This window comes from Rhopalosiphum padi, chromosome 2 (genome assembly GCF_020882245.1).
Source record: "Rhopalosiphum padi isolate XX-2018 chromosome 2, ASM2088224v1, whole genome shotgun sequence".
Lineage (NCBI taxonomy): Eukaryota > Metazoa > Arthropoda > Insecta > Hemiptera > Aphididae > Rhopalosiphum > Rhopalosiphum padi.
The window spans coordinates 77213903-77238641 of record NC_083598.1 but is presented as its reverse complement, the minus strand read 5'-3'; the positions used below and the strand labels follow the sequence as shown (position 1 = coordinate 77238641).

Here is a 24739-nt window from a genome sequence, read left to right as displayed (position 1 = left end):
ATATTATATGATATTTATTATTGAACGTATATAGTACGAACTGACGTAAAAAAAAAACATTAATATTGTTATATCGTTTTACAACTTTAATATTATATTTTTACATTACCCAAGACGATCATTATAATGATGCTACGCGTGACAATAGCAGCATATAACAATAATACACATACAAATTATTATAATACATAAATATATTATTATTTGTAACTATAAAATAATTTTAAATATTACATCGCCTGTTTTGGAGGCCAGATAATATTGGAAATATAATATATGTATTTGATGGTATCAAATTATTCATATATACGTAGGTATTTATAGTTATTGTAAAATCTTATAAACGATAAATCGTCGAACTGTATTTGTAATAAACGTTTACACTCGTATATTGTTATTATTTTTCATATTCATCTTGCATATTATAATAGTATATAATACTAGTAACTATATTATTATATGTAATAATCTTGTAGATGCTTAATATATGTATGCTGTACATAAACACATACTTCGTATTATTCACAATAGTATATTATTATGGCGATGAAGTCATAGTGGTATAACTAGAATTTTGCTTTGAGAGGGAGGCTGATAATTTTTTTAAATGTGTGAAGCTTAATTAGAATCCCTCATACGTTTATTATGTTGATACTGTGATACATGCGGGTATATAAAGCGTTTTAGAAGTTTGTGGTAACCTTCATACAAATTACGAAATTATACAATAAATAAAGGTTTTACATAACGCGTAAACAGAATACTGCAGAAAGCATTTTTAAATTTTTCTGCAATTTCTTTACAGATCCCAAAAATATTATTGAATTAAAAATAAAGTTATAGATATATATATTTTAGTTTATTGAAGTTTTTGTTAGTAGTTATATAGGTATATAAAATATAGGGACAATTATTTACAGTATAGTATTAGCCATTATAGGTATATATTATGTTGCATAATAAAAAGATCATTAGAATTAATACTTTTGGTAGACCAATTTAGGAATTTAGGATGTTTCAAATAATAAGGGTCATCAAAATGTAATATACATGCGTTTATCCAAATACCTAAAGTAATCCCAAAATCAAATCTAGTAATGAAAACCTCATTTAAATCATCACCTATTAAAAGATAACGATTAAAAACAGTTTTATAATCATATGATTAGATATACATTTTGTCCATAAGCCACCGTATTTCAGTGATCCCTGAAATATACTTTATTATGATACCTATATAATACTTATCACATATACAAATAATATATCATATATACATATATCAAAATAAGAAGGTGTTGGATATACAAACTTATAGCTGTTTGGTCAAGTTATCATCTACCTATTATTTTTATATTTCATTAATATTATACATTTATATTTTATACGTTTAAATAGTTTTCAATAAATATACCTAATGTAATATAATATATTTAATTTAAGGCCATATATATAATAAATACTATAGTATTATGTATAGTGTTATAGTATTTTTAAATATTTAAATTGTTATTCTGTTTAAGCAAGCAATTATGTCCTGTGGCGGTGACATAGATATTTAGTTTTTGAGATTTTTAATGAAAATTTTAAACATATAATTATAATTTTAGAGACTTATTAGTAAATGCATTTTATGCATAAATGGACGTGATATAATGTAGAAAATGTTGATTGTTATATATTATATAATATACATATAATTATATCAATATGTTTATATATTTGTGTGTATGTATGTGTGCTGTGTGAGACTTGCTCGCACGCATATGCAACAAATCATGATATTTATGTATCTATATATTATATTATACACGTATGCGTATATATTATATTGTACCAGATGCGTATTCGATAGCAATATATTTCAGGCCCATATGTGCTATAGTTAAGATAGTAAGGCGTATATAGGATATATATTTATAGTATATATTATATAATATATTGGTGAAAAATCTTTTAATTGTGGCTAACGCACACGCATAATATATATATAAAATAATATTATACGTGTGTATTCCTGCAGTATTATAGCAAGATCGTCAATTCTCTATAATTATATTATTTATATTTTTTATCTTATTCCAATAGCACTAAATGTGGTTAAGTAAACACATAGTTGATTAAGATTTTAACACTTCTTCTTTGAAATCGTATAGAAAAACATTTTTACTTACACATATTATATAACTTTTAATTTGTAATTTTTAACTCCCTAAATTTTGTTTTTTTGTATACGTACTGGAAACTGCTGATGACCTACATGTATATCAACAATACTGTATTTTATTATAATACAGTACAATCTACAATAATATACCATACATGATGTATATATATATATATATATATACACAAAGTAAGTGCATGGTATAATAGGAAGTTCGACGTCGGCCATAAATACCGCCGTAACCGGAAATTGTACTTATTCTGAAACCAGATCTGCACGTGTAATGGCGCAGTATCCGTCTTAGAGATTATGATTTATATATATTACATCTATGAGTACAATAAACTCGCACCCTGTATATGTATAAACAAATATAATGTGTAGAAGGCTATATAAGGGACAAGGGTATAGTCGGTATAGACGTACAATATAACATTAGGAATATAATTTAACCAATAACGGCTATGATATATTTATATGTATATATAGTTATGCCTTATGCGTCGAGCCAAGTTAATGCATAACTATATATATACCTATATCACAGTGATGAAATACGTAGATAGGATAGTGTGGACTCGTGAAGATACTTAAATATAAATATAACATTGGCTTTTTAAAAAAAATATATATCCGTGATCTGTTGGTGCAATAAAATTATACTTAAGTACCTATATTTAATTTTATATATTTACCCTAAGCTGCAATAAATTAAATATTTAATAATAACGTTCATAGTTGATTAAAAACATTCATGAAGCTAGAAAGCTATATACTTAGAGTTGGTACAAAATACTCTACACAGTGGTGGCACAAGGATCTTTTTCAAGATGGACCAAAGAGAGGTAAACATTATATTAGGACATGCACAATTGGAAAATCGAGGGGGGTGTGTGGCATAACATTTTTTTATTTTTCTGAAATTTAAATTGTTAAGATCATTGAAACCTCTTTCAAACATTCTGACTTCGCTACTGAGTCTCAGTGACATGCAGACACTAATTTTTTCTTGTATATTATAAAAAATATATAAATTCAAATGGACGAATGTCATCGTTGTTGTAATATTATATTCGTCGTTATTATACAAGTATGTAGTTGCATTATTGCACTCGTATATCTATGTTTATATTTTATTAATAATATGATAATGACTCTGTATAATAATTAAATGCGTAAACGGTGTTATAAATATAATTTATATTGTATGCGGGTTAAGTGATTTATTTATTAGCTGCTATTCAATGAGTATATTATTACGCTATAGCTACAGCGACGGCGACGATTATTCTTATCCTGAAGATTTATTGTCGTCATCAACAGAAACATATGTGACCGCTGAAGTATACGATATTAAAGATGAAAAACACATTATATGAAATATACATGTATATATAAATTAGCTAGGTATCTACGAAAAATCATGTGTATATATCATATTATACCATCAGAGACCTGCAGTACTTCAGTTTATGCAGTGAAATTATTATTATACATATAATGTAAAGGGCTTTTAAAACAGCCGCTATACCTATATAGTAGAAAAATACTATGATGTTACTATATGTATATATTATATGCTCGAGTGCACTTTAAATCGGTACAAAAAAATAAAATAAATAACGAAAAATATATCTTTATTTATCTCACGAGTTCTGGTAAAACTACAGGATAGCTGTACATTATTATAATAATATAATAAATCTATTAAGACTTATACATAAACCATACGTCCATACAATGTATACAATATATAATATAGACCTCGTACATAATATATACTACATAAACCAATGGGAAAGTCTCCTCAATACCCATATACTTATAGTCATGTATATACCAATATAATATAATATTATTATTGGTACTATATTAGATCTGTCAGTTCTCAATGATTTTAATGATATATATGTATATACTTAAATATAAATTATATTCCCTCATCATAATTATATACAGTATAATGTATAATATATAATATATTCAATATTCAATAATAGGCATAATAATATACCTGATGATATTAGTAATAACACACACACACATATATATATATATATATTATATATTTATAACTTTATTAAAGTAGGTGAAAAGATCTGTGAAGGGGTTAAAATAATTATATATATGATATATTGCAGTGTACACATTATTCATGAATTATTATAAAAGTAAAATACCAATATATATTTATTTTTTATTATTTAATTCATTCGGGGAAAACTTATTCAATATAATTAATATAGTTTTAGCCAGTATTCAAGCAAGAAAAATATTTTATCGAAAGTTTTAGAGTGTACTATTATACCTATGCATATATTATATATCTATTATAAATTCCTAATAGTAAGAATAAAATAAAATAAAATATTGCAAGTCTTATACAGGAATATTTTTACATAAACTACCCCGCGTTTACATCGTAGATAAAATAAATATATTTATTATATTTATTATAATATGGGTATATTATGGTCAATACCATTTTATATTTAGCTATATCATGCTATAAATTATAATTATTATAAACAGCAGCATTCTCGAGGGCGCAAAATTCTAAATACCACAGCCCTATTATATTAGCGGTAGTATATTTTATCTACGTGGTTTATCTACTTGTATAGTACCTATATACATAAATGTACCATGTATAATATAATACTAAGCGCAAATAGCACACGCGCTTTATATACCTATTAATTTATCTATACCTATATATTATAATATGTTCGTGTCTTGCCCCGTGTTCACGGGTGCAGCATGCAGTGCATTGCAGTGCGGCGATGCGTGCAACAGACTTGGGTCCCCCCTGCTTCCGATATGTGAATATAGTATTATCATAATACAACGCACGATCGTGTGCATACGTCATGTACCTATTATACCTATATTGTGCTAAAATATGATTTGTATGTTATTTATTTATGTACCCAAAAAATTTGACTGTAACTGCAAAATTATTAAATATGTTTTTTTGTTTGTGTTTACAGGTTGCACTGTTTCTTGCCTGCTATCACTCTGGCCAGCGTCCAAGGTAATTATATTGAATTCATGATGCACAAACATAATCTATCATTATTTTTCCCTACTTTAAGCACGCGATGATTACATTATATTACCTATAATGTTTATAATTATATGTTCCAACTTGCGTTAAATATATATAGTAGTATAGATGTATATAATATTATATTGTTAGGTATATGCAATTTTTCAGTGAGCGACGTCGCGTGCTATCATTTTCGCGCGTACCTGCTAATTATACCTACATAATATGTAATATGTATAATAGGTATATTATTATTATATAGGTATTTCATGAAGTTAATTTTATTCTTAGTATTTTTTTTTTTTTTTTTACTATGCATTCTATCAAATAATAACTTGGATTTGTAGTATACTTATAATACCTATATATATATATATTTTTTTTTTTTATTATTCGTGGTAATTCACAGTGTTCCCTTCTTATACCCTTCTATACTTCTATAAGTAATCTAGCTATACCAAGTTCAAAACGTTAGGGCACATATAATTATATCATGTAACTATAATCTTTATTGGTTTTTTTGTACTTCGAATTTAGGAAAATCATAAATGATTTTATAGATATTAATAAATAATATTTATTAAAATGATTGTACATGTTATACATAGGTACCTATAATATATACAATAATATCATCTACAGTAAATTATAGATATGTGATTGTTTTCTAAAATATATATAGGACCTAATAAAAATAGAATTAGTTATTGCAGACTATATATAGTTATAGGACAAAAACGGTGAAACGCCATACACGGTATTAGGTTATATAAACTATTTATTATATATATATATATATATATATATTTATAGGTATCTATAATATCTATTATATTTTGTATAATCCCGTGTATAGCTATTTGCAGTAATAATAATATATATATTCTATGTGCCTATACGCTGTCGTTAAGTCATATTTGTTAATTTAATATATACAAATAAAATTGTTTAGCTAAATTATATTTCGTATAAATAATACTCAAAAATAGTATATATGTAATATTATGTAGTAGATAACGAGTAGTGGTGTGCATGCGCGGTACGGACTCGGGACCTCCCGCGGCGGCGCGTCTGCGGACCAGTCGAAAATCGTATAATGAGCCGACATGCGCGCACAAAGATGGCGGCGTTCGCCGTCGCCGCGACCGGTCATATAGCTAGCCGATTGAGATCTATACAGCAGTCGACGGCGGCTGTAGCTATAGCGTATAGTTATAATATATTATTATTATTATTATTATTATTATCATTGTAATATATTATAGTATCATCGTCGTCTGCGTGATTACTTTACGTAGATAATTTAGTATTATCATATATATTTGAGGGAAATTGTATTATACGCGTCGAGCGGCGCAGGTGGACCGCGACGACGACATCTTAATATAATTATATACATTATGTGTGTAAGTACGCGTCTGACATCTTTATATATATTCCACGTAGAAACCTCTTTATAAATATTAAAAATGCGGTCGTCTCATCTGCTCTGCATCGCCTGCCGCCCATAATATATACATATACATACTCCGAGAAATGTTTTTGTAATATTTTTTTTTCCCTAGAAAACTGTTTTTCGAGATATATAGCGATGACGGTGAGGGAGATACGAGAGACAGATTATTATATTATATTCGGTCGTTTGTTTTCCATATATACGCGTCATAAAATTCGAACACCGTTCGCCTGCTGCAGCGGCCCGACTGCATCACTTACAGATTGAATTCGGCGGCGATCCCCTATCGCGAGACACAAATATACAATGTAATGATTTTGTACATCAGCTATTATATATATATATATATATGCACATATAATACATATATTTGTCTATATAGCGCCCGTCGTTCTTTAGCCGTCGACGACGACGCCGCCGCCGCCGCTGTGCACAATGCGCAATTTTCCATCTCACCGGTTATAATGTAATAACGACGACGCCATGCAGTATTATACCGTCTCCTGGTTTTCACCCTCCCCCCCTCCCCCAAACACACACACACCAACGAACTAATACTGAAAAGTCTCCCTCGGCCGCTGCAGCCTATAACCTATATTATACACATTTTTTTGTTTTCTCTTTTCTCGAGTTTTTGTTGTCGAGCCCTCTTTTCTCGCGATACATTATATAGCTAGGCGTACCCCTTATATATATATAATATAATATTTGACGTTTCGTCGAGGGGCTGTGACTAAAATGTTGTGTGTATGTATATAGTCAAAGGATCGCAAAGATGCTTTGTATATATATATAGGTGCATAATAATATACAATGATTGCGAGTATGTGTTGCTATTATTCTGCACAATACATGTCCTATATATATTTGTATATACATGTATATTAATGTATTATAGTGCACATAGTCGGCATCAACCCCACGATTCGAGAGTCAACACCGCTTTTGTTGTGTCACCAATAATATAAAAAGAAAAATTTGTCGTAAGTACAATGTATATTATGTACAATATGTGTATAGACATTCGACATAGTATATAGCGGCCCGCACCGTGTACCTATACATATATACACGACTAATCGCTGTCTGTGTGTGACCTTTATTGTCAAGCTGCTAATATTTTATATACCTATATATTGTATAAGGTACGTTGCGATTTTGAGCGCACGCGTCTTTTAACGCGCCATTTCCTTTTTATTTATAGGTATTTATTATTTTCCCTTCACATTTTTTGGATCTTCTCTATATTCATTTTTCTTTTTTCTATACATACCGGTGCAAATCCGTCCATCGCCAGCTCATATTTTGTATAAATTCAGCATTTACACCTACCTATCTATATAATCTGTCGCGTAATGCTGTATACAGCAGTGCGTTTTAACGGTTATAAGTTATAACCATGTACACATCATATAAGTATATATACGTATAATACACATTATATTTACGTCATGCTGTATTATATCGTATATGGCGTCCGTTATTCGAATTCGTATTTCAAAAGTCGCCGCTCAGACGTCCGGAATATACATCATACCGTATATATCGATACACACTCGTATTAAATATATAAGCTATATACTTATATTATATATATACTATATATAGTTGCAGCTTATATACGTATAACGTATACGACCGTTATCTCTCGTAAACTCTAAAAGGGTTGAGGTCAGAAATACAATTTATTTTACCGTCAGACCGTCGTCCGTAATGGGTTTTCATATTATATACATAATATATATATATAGGTACATAATAATGGTGGTGCCTATTTCCAGAAGGATTGTAAATACCTATATATTATCCATCTTGCAATGCACCGCGCATAGTTTTCAAATAGTTTTGTACGTGATATAATATATATATATATATACATAGCAAGTCATCGAATTTTTTGGACGTGACTAATAATATTAATATATTATTTTTGACGAGCCGGTTCCTTATGCATATGAAACGCAGATATATAGAACTGGAATCCGGATTTGTTAACTTCGTTGGTATATTTATGTATAATAAACATGTATATATATATATATACCTCGTACATATAACTTACACGAAATCTGCTGTAGGTTTCAGATATTATATATACCTACCTATAGGTATAGTAATAATAATATACATATATCATATATTTTTCTAAATCACTCTTCACGTTATAAAATAATATAGATGTTATTATTATATAGGCCGATTTCCATCTGTAGGTTTTCAAACCCAAATGTAGGTATATACACATAAAAATATAGCGTTTAAAATACGTCAACGAGTCAATTTAGATTTATATTTTCTGGTATAATATAGTTATATTACATAAACTGTACTACTGCAGCTATATACAATATGGGATATATGACTATGTATTTCGATTATAAAGTATCGGTCAAATTTCGAATAAACAAGATCCACATGAAATTATATAAAAGAAGTTTATTAAAATTATTTAAAATTATTTTTTATGATAGGTATACAATAATTCAACTCATTTTATACATAACTACCCATGACAAATTATTATTATTATTTTTTATCATGATTGAAAGATTGAAACTAATATCTTATACTTATCTACTTATATTATATATTATAATATATTTTATTATATATTCCGGATTAAACTACATATAGTGTATATCTGTATTCAATGATTAAAAATGCTAATTTATATAATGGATAGACTGAATTGAACCATATATATTATTCTCAGATAAAAGTTAATAATAGTTATAATATTTTTAACATATATTCTGCGAAGTTCAAGTGAAACGTAGGTGATGACGGTTAAACTCGATGATATATCTAATAAGATAGTTAGTTTGTTATCTCACAATTTCCGATATTGAAGGTATCCAATTTGAATTATGATTGTAATAATATATATGCTCATGCAGAAACGACAAAAAACCTCGAGGGCGCGCGCCATTATCATTATTCATTATATATCGTGGCGACGAAAGGGCGCCTTTGATATCGTTATGGCGACGGCGGCGGACATGAAAAATATAATAATAATAATAATAATAATAATGTTTCGACTCTGTAACGCGTATTGTGTACATAAGATACGGTAGCTACGGCAGCAGCAGCGGCTCTATCCGCACGACAGCCCTGAGAGCAGCGCTGTCGCGAGCGCCGACGGCAGTGGCATAGTCCGAGGCCGGTCCGCCGAGCAGCGCGGCGGTCGGACGGTTGCAAGAGACGGGAGCGCGGCGCGCGCTCACACACGCGCACGCGAACGGGCGCACGACGACGGTGCACGCCGCTAAACACCAACGACAACAACTACGCGCTCGCGTCGGCCCGTTTGTGAGCCGTCGGGCGCGGTGTGTCGTCACCCGTCATCGGCGGTCGTCACTTCTCACGTCAGTCCGCTCTCGTGCACCGTGCGTACGAAACTTCGGACCTCCGCCGCACACGCACACGCGCCGTCCGCGGTCTCGGTAGTTCCGTCGCGTATTTCGCATACACGATAATATAATAACATTAAAACATCGTCGTCTCCTGCTAAGTTTTGCATTTTTGGTTTTTTATTTTTATTTTTTTATCGTTGTTTTATTTTTTTTTATTTAAAATTTTTCAAAAGTGAAACGGGCGCGATCATAATTCTCCCAACGGATTTTTTTTCACCGCAAGCTTATATGCGTCCGTACTTGAATTTTTTTTTTTTGTTCGACGCTCAAAAGAATCCTCGGCCGTTCATGATCGCGTCGTCGTAATAATCGCTCGCGCGCCTCGTCTGGCGGTTAAGCGGCAGCGATTTATATATAAATATAAATAATATATATATATAAATGTAATAAATACAACTATCCACGCGCACGCAATATATATAAATATATACATGATATGTAAAACCGTTATATACTCTAAACTGATCTGGACTTGTCTTCTTGTGTTCTGTTGCCGACCCTGACCTAACGCCGACCGACGTCTGAACTCTGCCGACATCGTCTACTTCACCAAAATCACCTACGCCTGCGGTCGTCTGTCACCTAAACCCCGTCCGAAACCACAACAATTATCATCATCGGCGACCTCGGGGACGCTGCCGTCGGTACGCTGTACGGTGGCGGTGAACACGATGTTACCACCGGTGCAGGGTGCCCGACCCCGACAGCCGGACCCGGGCTGAGTTGGTGGACGATGATGAACGGCGGCCTGTACGAGGACAGCCCGCCGGCACCACCGCCTCCGTCGTCCGTGTCGCTGCAGCCACCGTCGGTGGACATCGCGCGCGCCGCGCCGGCGGCCGTCATTAAGACGTCGCCGTCGTCCACGCCGATCACGTCCTCCGTCACACCACCGCCACAGCAACAGCAACAGCAGCCACCGCCTCTGTTGCACATACCGGCAAAGCGGTTGCAATCGCATTCCATTGGCGGTGGCGGCGGCAGCGGTTACGAGTGCATGGACACTGCCGCCGGTTCGGCGGGCGTCATCAGACACTCGCACCACCAGTGGAACGCGTACTCGCCCGCCGTCGTCGACCACGCCGCGTTCGACCAGTACGCCGCTCCGCCTCATCACCACCACCACCACCAGCCGGCCGCGCCGACCTACTACAACCTGGCCGCGGACGCTAGCGGTGGCCACCATCACCACCATCACCACCATCACCGGACGTCCATGGACGGCGGCGGTGGTGGCGGTGGCGGCGGCCGCAAAACCGCCCACCGGCCTGCCGTTCTGGTCACCCGCGGCCACCGACTATTGCGGCGGCGGTCTCGGTGGCGGTGGCGGCGGCGGCGGCGGCCTCGCCAGTAAATACACCAACGGCGGCGTGACGCCGTGCAGCAGTTCCGCAGGACCGCCGTCGGCCGCCGACCACCATCACCAGTTCTCGCAGTCCTGGTGCACCAACTATTCGCCGTACACCACCACCACGTCTTCGTCGTCGTCGTCGTCCGTTGCCGCTGCAGCCGCGGCCGCAGCCGCAGCCGCCGCTTCGGCGTCCCGACACCCGTCCGGCGGCGGCGGTCCGGCCGACACGCCGCAACCGACGTACCTGCAGTCCGGCAGCCCTGGCGACGACCGGGGCGGCAACAACTCGTCGCGCATGACGTCCGGCTCGGCCGACGGCCCGGCCGCCGGTCCGTTTGGCCACGACAACGCGTACCAGCCGCCGCCGCCACCGCCTCCGTCGTCGTTGCCGCTCAGGAACTACGGGAGTTCGCACGATCCCGTCACGTCGACGCCTTACCCGCCAACAGGTACGTACTCGTTTTGAATCGACTCGTCACGTTAATAATATTAGCATATTGTACGCGTATAAAATATTATATATAAATACCGCGGTCGCGTCTTATCCGCGTCGCTCGTGTATCGTATAAAAAAATAATGTTCGCGTCACACCTCTGCACCAGTTTTTACCCGGTCGGAGAGACGAACATATAACACGGTGATGATAATAATAATAATAATAACGACGACAACGACAACGTTTGACCCGTTTGCGGGTTCCGAGAACGACACATACGTGCCGCGGGGTCGGAGACTTGTACAAAAATTTGGACATAAATATACGATTTCAAAACAAACACGACGCGCGTAATGACATAATATATTACGGCCTTTTATTTTTTTTCCGTCTTCTTCTCTTTCCATATAATACGACTTCTCTTCCACGCCCGTCCGCAGTATATATATAGGTAAATGTGCCGTCTCGTATATGCACGCCGGTGTGGGTGGGTACTGGTGCAGCAGAGTGGTGGTGTACGCAGCACACATGACATATATAATAATATAAAATAAATGTATATATATATGGTGCAGCAGCAGCAGCCGCGTGTATGTATATACATATAGTTTATAATATATTATTATTATTGTTGTGCGGTATACGAGCAACAGAGGCGATACGTGCACGGGCGTCCGTCCGCGTACAAAAGGACGGGCGGCCGTAAAGTATACGATTTTATTGGACGGGTAGGTCAGCTGTCTCTGCGGCAGTTCGACGTCGATGCCGCCGCGTGTATTATTATTATCATCATATTGTGTGTATATACATATATATATTATAATATGTACGTACTACACACGGTCAGCGCAGCACTCACGCAGAGCGGCATCGGTATCGGGTCGTCGTCGTCGTCGTATGGTCCGATGGTATATAATATTATTATACCTATGCCTATGCACAACCTATATATACACCGCGCGCGCGGGGCTCAAATTATAATAAAATAATACTAATAATAATAATAACGATAACGATAATACACCGTTCGATTGCTACCGAATTCGTTGTCCGCCTAATAGTGTTATACGTGTACTACGTCTACGAATTTAAATAATAATAATAATAATAATATCATAGTACGGCAGACGTTTTGATTTCGGTGTACCGTGTGAACGCGCTCGCAAAAACCGCTCTAGACCAGTTTTTTCGTAGTTTCTCGACATGGGTATTACATGACGAGTGTAATATTCAAGTTTATGCTTACGATGCGCATGTCATTATAATATTATGATATCATTAAATTGCTATATTATGTGTGTGTGTGTGTGTGTGTAGCTAGCTGGTCGGTCGTACGCGTGTGGTACCATCGCGCGTATCACATATAGAAATACATTATTATGTTAAAATATACGTGTTATTCGCGTGGCTCACGCGTTTGCCGTGCATCCCGTCGGAAGCGAAGAAAAACCAGTGAGGTATAAAAAAAAGCATGAGTTGAAAATGTTATCACGTATATAATTTATGATTTTCGCGGAAATAGAAAACGAGTGTAAGAAAAAAAAAACGTTAAAATCGAATGACATATTAGTACATAATATTGCAATGTATCGCGTCACCGCCGACAGACCGACCGACCTACCGATGTCGCGTTCCACCGCGCGTAATTTGCAGCTGTCCCCGCGGCGAAGTACGGCGGTGGCGTCCGCACCCTTATATTCGCGCATCTTTTACAATACGCGGGTTTTCTGCACTCGGTCGCCGCCCATAACGCGATGTATAGGTGTTTTCACTGTGACGAATTTTATTCAGTTGATGCAAACCATTATTATTATTATTTCATTGTGCGGTATATTATTTATTTTGTTTGCACAAATTCGCGCGGCCATCATTTAGACACTTTATGTACATCATATCGAATCGAAACTGTATATAGTAGTCCCCGGAGTATCGCGCACGCCGACGACCGATAAGTTTTACCGGATTAAAAGCTCCCGCGCCACAGCGATCTGAATTCCTTGTCCCGTGCGTGCCGTATATATATATAGACATAATGGGTATACGATCATACTTTGCAACCCACAATATCCAAAATGACCAAAACGTCAACTCCGCTGACCGCGGTCGCGTTTAAACGCCGGCGAAACCATACTCTTAACTAAAATATACTTAGGTGTTTTTATTACCGTCATTCGTGACACCTTTATAGCTCGTGATACTTATTACGACTACAACTACCACCGGTCCTTATACTGCAAGTCGATCGTCATCCGATTAACTAAGATATTATAATATCGTCTAAGACGAAAATCATTTTTAACTTATAAACTCATCAACGGCTACGTCCACATCGCTGCAGATAACTATACTATGCTTAAATTCATTATATTAGTTTTTTTGTGCTATGTGTACTTTATGGAAAAAACAGACATTTTGTTTATAATATATATATATATATACAACTACCTTTATAAAAACGAGTTGAAATGAAAATATTTAAGTCGTTTAATACTAAATCGACTGAACACATATTTCAAAAATTCATGGATAATAAATAATATTCTATAAAGATATTGGATGCTTTTTAAATTCTAAAAATATCTTTTTGTTTGTTCATTAAACCGCGAGCTTGTAGTGTTTTTAAAAAACGTGTAGTTCGTTTAAAACAGTTATGTTTCTCAATTAGACGCTATTCTTAATGTTTTTACTGCCTACATGTATTTCTAAATTTTTTAATAATTAGGTTAAGGACTCAAACAGGTTTTCATAATTTTTCGTCACTCACACAGCCGTGAGTTCGTAAAATTATATATATTTCACAGTAAAATGCTATATACCGCTAGATATTATGTCTACCTCACAAAAATATGGATATAATAGTCTTAAAGTGGTTAGGGGTTGTAAGGGGGACTCGGTATTTCTACGTTTAAAAACCATTAAGAAGATTCGTCAAAATTTACTTTACTCCAAAAGGCACGATTAACATTTATATATTAATTAATGACTTTTAATAGTAATTATTGCAACTTTGTAATACCTCTGCAGATTATTTTGAACTGCAGCAGTGCGGCGGCACCTTTCATCGTCTATAGTCGACTCACCGTGTTTAAAAATCAACACCCTTACATGCAGTAAACCCAGCGTTAGGTTTAACTCTTACCGATGATAATAAACGTCTTGTTTTTAATTTATTAATTTTATACGTTTTTATACTCACAACAAATTACGCCTAACACGATGATATTATAATATATACAGCGGTAAAAAACTCTATATAGAGATCATATAGTGCTCCCCGTAATTTCTTCTTGCTACTTTAACATTTAAGCCCCGATATCAATGCAGTACAACACAAAAACACACACAAACACACACATACATTTATTAATTATATATAGAAGTCACATATAGCTACTGCAGCGTGTTATATAGCCATTGCTACGCAAATGTTGACGACCACTGTCGGTTCCGTATATAAGCGAGACTGTTATTATACTTATATTACTAAATATAATATAAGCCGTATGTACGCCGACGACACTCCGAGTGCCATTTCGGAGGAACGTAATATATAATAATAATAATAATAATATTACAACCATAACGCGTGTGCGCGCACTATTACCACGCGCGCGCATACACACACGCGTACGCGTACAAGTAATGTATACGTGAGGTTGTGTGTGAGCGCGTAGAAAAATTTAAATTCCGTTTATATACTCGATATAACATCTGCTTATTATTATTAGTTCCTAAGCGCGCGCGACCCGTCTGCCCCCGTCGCCGGGCGTGTTTTATAATATTTTACATATTATACGTCACGCGCGTCTCCCACACTTCAATATAATCTACATAATATACATATAATATATCGTTGTGTCGCGAACGAAAAAAAAAAAAACGCGTTTTTTAATTTTCCGAGTCGCCGACACGCGGCTGCGACGGGGTGTGCGCCGCAGTGTCCCCGGACAGCTGCGGCACCAGTCCGACCGTATATTTTTTCCCGTTAATATAATATAGTCTATATATCTATACGCGTACTCGGCATACGCGCGTAATGTGTGTTCGCTATAGGTACACACGGATGTGGACGACACGTCTGGTGGCTGACTTCTATTCGGAAGTCATATATCAGGCCACGGTGCGAACGACATAAGCTTCGTCAGACGAATTCCGACCGGCGGCGCTGTAGCATTACGAAATCGAACAGAAATCAACCCTTGTTTGACGCAACACTATCGCGTGCGCAACAATTCACGATATTTTCCGCTCTGTGGTATATATACCTATGTATAATATTATCTATAAATTTATACGAAAGCGTTTCATAATAATATTTATATTGTTTAAGACAGTGTAGTAAGTGTATAACAACACCTATATTTTCTGGCGTGAAATTCATTCTTAGTATATAAGCGCATATGATAGCCGATTACATTATAAGAGTAGAATACATATAAATAGTATTTTATTTAAATCTAAAAGACAAAACGAACGCGTATTTCGTAATTCTCAGAAAAAAAAAAAAAACAACCCCGACCCGGACGCATGATAATATAAAATAATAACGGGCTTATACACTTAATATATATATATATACATTTTATCGGGTACAGGCCGTCAGGGGCGGTTGTTTGCGAATTTCACCCCAACCGCGGGTACGAGGGATGTTATCCGCAGACGAGAAACAGATATAAAAACCCCGAAAAATTGCAGTTTTCAAACGAAATTGTCACCGGTCCTTTAACACTTCGACGAAACACGAATGCCCCTGCAGTCCATTTACGCGTGTAGTATGTATACCTGCAGCGTTCACCTATGCTTGCACGACGATATACGACATAAAGGTGTGCGTGTATATGTGTATATTATACGGCACATATTATACCGTGCGATCACCCGCTGCAACGCATTTGTCGTGTACATATTATAACCGTGCGTTGATCGACGAAGTGTATACATTGTGTAAAAGGTTTTATACAGGGCGAGTTGACGATTTAAATAAGAAAAAATATTCAAATGACCGATGTTCAAGTCGTACAGGTACCCATACGCGCGGCCTGTATACCGCAGACACTGTATGTACAGATGATAGGCTTTTGGCCAAGCCGACCGCCGATTTTATAATGGCTATTTGATCGAGCGCTGGCTTAAAGGCGCCAAACCGGCCGTAAACATATCATTCCATATAATACGAGCACAAATCGACCGTGACGTATTTAATGTTATTTCGTTGTATAAATAAAAATGTTTTTCGATCCGTTTATGGAAAAAATAAATACGTTTATGCCGGCACCAGTTCGGTGTAAATTCATAAAATAACCCGCGATGGTCGTTTATTGGTTCAAAATTGATTATATAGTTTCGATCCCGCTTTGAGTTGCAACTACGTAGTATCGAATTAAAATATTCTCAGCGTGAATCCCTAGACGAGTGGTGAAATGAAGTTATACAAGACGTATAACGTAATTCTATGATAAATACTACATATTTAATACATATTATGATAAACATTATCACTATAGTAATATCGAACATAACATTATCATATACCTATATGGCTATATATTATAATATAATTGCGATAAATATCATGCGGTGTTTGGTATATAGTAATACGCGTGACGTTAATAGTTACACGTAACTTTTTAAGTAGCGTTTCAATATAAATTTAATTGCTTTTAATACCAAAGAACTTGATTTCGACTTTGTTATACTTACGATACAGAAGAACTCTCCACTCAGTTCTCAAAAATAAATAAATAATCTTATTTAAATGAATATTCCGTATATATATTTTAATAATAAAATAAATATATTTATTAATTATTACATATATTATAAGCTGTTAAAATATATTAATAATGAAATAATGCGAAACGTCTCATAGACGCGTACAATTGAACATTTCACGAGCAATTGTTCATAGGTATATATTTTGTTATATTAACGCCGTTCGTTTTGTGTACTCGCAGGTTCGTTGTCGAGCATCGGGATGGGTGTCGGAACTAACCCGTTGGAGTGGACGGGTCAGGTGACCGTGCGCAAGAAGAGAAAACCGTACTCGAAGTTCCAAACGCTGGAGCTGGAAAAGGAGTTTCTGTTCAACGCGTACGTGTCCAAGCAGAAGCGCTGGGAGTTGGCCCGGAACCTGGCGCTGTCCGAACGCCAAGTGAAAATATGGTTCCAGAACAGGCGCATGAAGAACAAGAAGAACAGCCAGCGGCAGGCCGTGCAACAGCAGCAGCAGCAACAACAGCAGCAGCAGCAGTCCAACAACAACAACAACAGCAACGGTAGCGCCAACGCCAATCACCAACATCACATGCAGGTCATCGGCGGCCACCACGGCAACGGGCCCATCAAACACCATCAGTGACCGTTGCACTACTCTGGAGCCGCCGCCACCGCCGCTGCCCACCCACCGATGCACATGCACCACGTACACCATCAACTACAACCGCTACCCCCGCCGCCACATCACCTACACCATCATTACCCGATGCAATCCGTCTAAGTACTGTAACATCCGAGTAAGTCCGAGTACGACGTAAGTCTTAATCTATTTTACATAACACGATATAACACAAATTATATACATTCGCGGGGAAGAGACCGACTTTTTTTTTAGAGTGGCCAGAAAATGCCGTGTACGAGTCTACAGCATTTATAGGTATGACATTATATTATATCGATTAATATCGGAAACAGATTTGGCTACGACATTAACGCCAACGGGAATGTCTCTCGACGCACGTGATCGAATTTCTGCGCCGTCCGTTTACCGTGAAATTCGTACTCGGGCTATTCGTATAGTCCGTATAGACCATTCATATAGGAATATCGTATATTCATAATTCTTCCAAACCGGACGAGCACCGTCTCCTATCCCAAATCTCGCTCAAACACAACAATATAATAACATTCAGTCGTAGATTAGCCGTAAAAATAAGAAACCTCCAATCGAAAACAAATAATGTTTGAAATTACAAAACGGAAGGGTAAACGCGGTATTGGTACATAAAATATATTTTAATCGCGTATACGGTTAATAATATTAATGTGTATTATTTTAACATATTTAGGTGTACCTTTTTAAAAATCCATCGGCTCCAGAGTGTCGACATTTTATAATATTATAATATGTTATAAATCATAATGTTTAAACGTGTACATATTATATAAATATACATAAAATACAATTTAAGTTACTACGTTTATATGAGATTATACTATTAGGCTAAATATACAATACATAACGCAATGTGTTTTTACTATTTAGATATTATGTATATGTGTATTTAACGAAACGTGTATATGCCGCAATATAATGATGTAGAATATTATAATAAGTCCCCGAGTTGGACGCGTTCGAGTGTGATGCGATGATATTATTATAATAATATAGCGTCGTTGTAGGTATTTTATTTAAAAATGAGTTATCGTTTCTTTTTTCCTTTTTTTTTTTTACTTAGCCTCTAACTTAAATAATAATAAATATTATAATAATAATAATGAATAATGATATACATAAAACTATATAGATCGTTTCTCGAAACATAACCAGTGGTTTTTATATATTTATTATTATATTAATAATTTTTTTTTAGACGAAAAACTATCGATCTCCGTCTTTAAGCAAGTTTTAGCGTTTTCTTATATTTTTTTTCTAATATTTAAATAAAAAATGTGTCGTGTAAATATGTAATATAACTTACTATACTAAATAATTAACTAAAGATATTTATAATATACGCATAGGTATTGTACAAGTCGTATGCATATAATATATAATATTGTTTAATTTAAACTGCAGTTGTATAGGTAGATGTTAGTCGGTTTTTTTCGATTTCTCAATATTTCCCCTATAGTATTTATATTATAAAACATTGTTCACACACACCTATTTATATATATATATATACAATCATTGCAAAATGTATGTACGACAATATTATTTAAACAGTAAGACAAGACAGTTACAAAAATACATTATAGCTATATGAAAACGGTTTATCGCGGCTTTCGTTTTGTTAAGTTTTTTTTTTATACATTGTAGCTAAAGCATTTAATTGCATATTTTACAATTCTTTATAATATACACACATTTTTTTTCATAAAAAATAAAAATAATTACCAGTCTTATTGAAGTATTAGATCGCAATTTATTTGAAATATATCTGCGAAATAAATAAACGTGTAATTTTTCTTTCTATTGTTTTTTTTTTTTTTTTTACGTTATTTATGTTCTGGTTATGTATGACTATTATTTTGTTATATTAGTTTCATTATTATTATTTTTATTATTATTATTATTACTATCATCATCATTATTATTATTATATTTTTTTTCGTTCGGTTCAACTTTAGTGTTTTAAACATTATTTATTGGTGCCAAAATCTATTTTATTATTGTTTTTAATGCGATCCTCCCCTTACCCATTCTTTTGAAAACGCTTTAATCGTTGCGTATACCGCGTTTATATAAATATATATAATAGGTAATTTTAATGTAATATTTATACATTATATAAAAAACGATTGAACTCAATTTTTCTTTTTAAAATAGATTTCAGGAAAAAAATTATTTTACTGTATATATTAATATTATAGATTATGGGAATATAAAAAAAAAGTATTTATAATTTATTATGACATTGTATTAATGAACGAACTCGCGCGACCGATATATTTTGTCCAATATTATTATATCGTCATCTGTATCGACCTAAGTATTTAGTATACTAATAATTTAATGTTATTTGAGCGTAATTATATTATAATATAATTTAATATAATGTATTACAATAACACTTACGCAGCATAAGAATGTAATATGGGCAATATGAAAAACTGAAAAATGTGATTATATTCGGTTCGCGTCAATTGTATATGTACTAATGTTAAACGAAATGGATAATAATTTTTTTTTATTATTATACCTATTGTACCTTGTAAATTTTGATTTATTTGTAAGTTAGTGTAATTTTTTTTTGTTTTTTGCTAATTAGTAGACTACATATTATTATTATTATTATTATTATAATTACGTGTAAATTGAATTCTATTTCAAAATTTGCTACATACATATTATTATATATTATTTACTATTTGTCCTAAATATATTAACCCGATTTGTTATATTAGTATTTTAAAAAGAAAAAAAAACGATACAAAAATCAGCGTTAACTACCGGTGTTGTTATTTATACGCATTAGATAAACAACATAAAGTATATCATTTAATAATATATACGTAGGTGCAATTATATATTGTCACGATAGTCGGATTCGGAGTATGTGCAGAAATATTGTCGATGACCCGCACTGCCGTGCTTCGGCTGTCCTCGTATACGCGCACTTACCTTCAGCGGCAGCAGCAAAATATTTGTTGTGGGAGTCCGACATCGACGACTTAGCATATATATCGTTAATTAATAATAATGATGATTATATTATTATTATTATAAAGAAGTGTCGCGTATGATGGCGTAGGTAATACGCATAAATATTTATAAGACATATATTTTATTAATAACCGCGTCCAACTGTCGTTCAGTCATACGTATATATATATATATATATATATATAATAAATCGTTGCGAGTGCGATTGTCTCACGTGATGTGACGATCAGACCTTGAATGGACACTGACAAAAAATATGCACACATGTCGTGTTCTTATGGACATATATTCGCGGATGCCACCCACTATCACGTAAATATAATAATAATGTATATACTTTTGTCTCCATTGGTACTGCTCGTAGGTATACTATATACCCGATACACTTTCCAAAAATTCCACCGATAAAAACATGGGTACGTTCTACGAGTTGATATTTTAACATTCGAAAAAATCACAAATTTGTGTGAGGAATTAAAATAAGAATCAACTAAGTATCTACACACATGTCCCATACGCAAGTTTTAAATTTGGAGTATTTTCTGCACGGTATAATGGGTTTTATATTTTGCGTATTGAAACCAAATATATAGTTGTAAAAAATCAAATAATGTAGCTTTGTTTTTTTCGCCTTTAATATATGTCACTAAATTTAAATATTAATTTGTGGTATGCGCGTATATACGAGTTGTTTAGTGGATCAGAGAAAATATGTAGAATTTGGGTGACAATGCGTTATTCCCATTTGTATATACAGATAAATAATAAAATAAACCAATTCGTTGCGCGAGCTGCCTCGCAAACCTCATCGGCTGACGAAAAAACGGTGCGCTTCATTTAGATATTTAGATATAATAGTATGATACAATATGATATAATATACCTACGCGTATACGCCGTGAATATACCAATCATTTACAGGTGTAGGATGGCAATTGCTCATAATATTGTATAAATATTATTAACGTTCTACTCCGTACTACCGACTGAACGCATAAATATAAATCATATCATTATTATGTTTTTATACACAAAATGCTGTAATGCATCACACCGCGAGTTTGTCCTCGGTAGTCGGTGTAAACTTGTTCGACGGCATATCGACAGCTATACGATGTATGTTATAGTTACTTGGTATATAACTACGAAGGTAAGTAGTACGCACTACTCACGCTCAGACATGACTTGGATACTTATTGAGATCGATTATGCTGAAAAACGGTAATCTTTAATAATTTGTGAGTGCACTCACGGCGACTCAAAACGAATATTATTTTATTTAAAAACTTTTCTTTTGTCGTTTTTATTAATTGCGGTTAATTATATGATATCTCATTTAAAGTGTTATACCTACTACTATAGACAAACGTTTTCGTTTTTTGTAGGTAAGTATCGTGTAGGTGAGCTTACATAGGCTTTTATACAGTTTTTGAATATGACATTAAAACTTTACTGATTTTATTAGTTTATAAGACAAAAACCTTCGACCAGGTTACTGATGCCAAACTAAATATAAAATCTCTGGGCTTTAATATCCATGTTTTATTTATCGGTAGGATGTTATAATAAAGCCATGCACCACGTGACCATCTCTGAATCTGACCGTGGACGTAAAGGACCTTATCTTGGTAGATTTACAAAGTAAGTATTATCGAAGTATTTATTTAAATAATCGCTGACCATCGAAACTGTTCATTACAATATGTTATTATTTCTGATTGTATCACGGAGTAGTCTTTAGTGGAAATAGACAAATTACATCGCCGATTGACTGGAGTGGATACACAGATGTTTCGCACTAATTAAATTTAAATTATTTGAAATCGGGTAATTGCAATGAAAATCGTTTAGTATACTACTAGACCGTGTCATCACGTACTCGCGTATAATATATATATATATATACACGAATGCAGTTTTTTTTCTATTGGAATTTAGTCTGTACGTTTTGCTCCGATTTCTGGCGCCATCTACCATTTGGCGATCAACGTCATCGAAGACAACGACGGGTGAGGAGGATCACAGGTGGGTCGGAAATACAACGTCATAACTATATAGGTGCTTACCTAAATTTAATATAAACGCGTAACATGCATATTATTATCATCGTCATCAACATCGCCGTCGTTTTTGTCGTCGTTGTATAGTTGGCGACGGTTCTAATATCGTTATTTATTACAACCGCGTCGACGACGAAACGTTAGAAAAACCAGATATTATAGATATAATATAATAGGTCCACCTATATACCCATGCGGGCAGATGCGTAGAACTATACCCGTAAGCGACGGAACCGTACGAATCTGTGTATACAGTTATATTATAATAACGATTTATTCGATCATTATCATTTATTTTCTTTCCGGACATATAGGCCAGTATTATATTATTATGATGAATAATATTCCAATTGGCTGTATATTACGCGACGATATATAAATAACCGAAACTCGGCCATAACAATTATTTGAAACACGAAATCCGCCGGACGAACGAGTTTACGGTCGCATGTATATACTATATACGCACGCTCGAGTACCGGAGCCAAAAACTAACGTAATCCTTTAATCCTTACATATTTTTCAGCAATAAACGTATAGGCTATATTATAGCGCGTGGTATACAACCTAAATATATTATATACAGGATGTACCACCACGTGTTTGTCCTTATATATACTTTATACACCGCGGCACACACTCACCGTGCAATATTATAATATATTATTTTACCAGGCTCTTATCTAAAATTTAAGATTTCCGATACTACATGGGACTATAGTATAGGCATTTAAAATAAATTGTATACCAATTAAATATTTTCAAATTAAATCTAAAAAGTTTAAAAAACACTAAAGCAAAGTATATGTCATTGTATTTCATTTTGTGTTTGAGTAAGCTTAAACAGTTGCACGGATTATATAACCGTTGTGCGTAGTTCTGTGGGATAAAATTTCAAAAATATTGATAAAAATAAAATGTTATAAACAGGGTACCAATAACCTCAATAGACACCTACACCCTGTGTGATGTTTATATTTGTACGCATTGCACACCTCACCTATCGCGTGCGTGTATATTATAACATAATAAGATGTTCCGTGTTAATATAAATATTGGCGTAATTTTCCCCGTATAAAGCTATAATAGTTGACGAATCCGCTAGGCCGAAGTTAAATAGGACGAAAAAATAATAATAAAACGCAAATAAAAAAAAAATCCAGTTTTTTTCCAAACGATAACCGCTTGCATCTTTTCTTTAGGTATATATGCGCGTAAACAGGAACATTAGTAACACCGAGCGCGACATCGGAACGCTTATAATTATATACGTACAATCGAACTATAGGTACCTTATATATATATTATATATATACATATTTACATACTTCGGTCCTACGTATTATATAATACTCATTACTAGTTTTTTCCTCACACGCGCTTTTTCAAACTCAAACCTACGAATATTTCTATACGAAT

At 34.5% G+C, this 24739-nt stretch overlaps 1 protein-coding gene across 1 annotated transcript; it reads left to right on the top strand.

Annotated features, from left to right (window-relative positions):
* The first annotated feature begins 9697 nt into the window (after positions 1-9697).
* Positions 9698-21043, top strand: LOC132921119 (homeobox protein abdominal-A homolog). The gene is given in 3 exon segments (XM_060983969.1): positions 9698-11337; positions 11339-11888; positions 17830-21043. Coding segments are annotated over 3 exon segments (1470 nt in total). The 5' UTR covers positions 9698-10821; the 3' UTR covers positions 18234-21043.
* The last annotated feature ends 3696 nt before the right edge of the window (positions 21044-24739 follow it).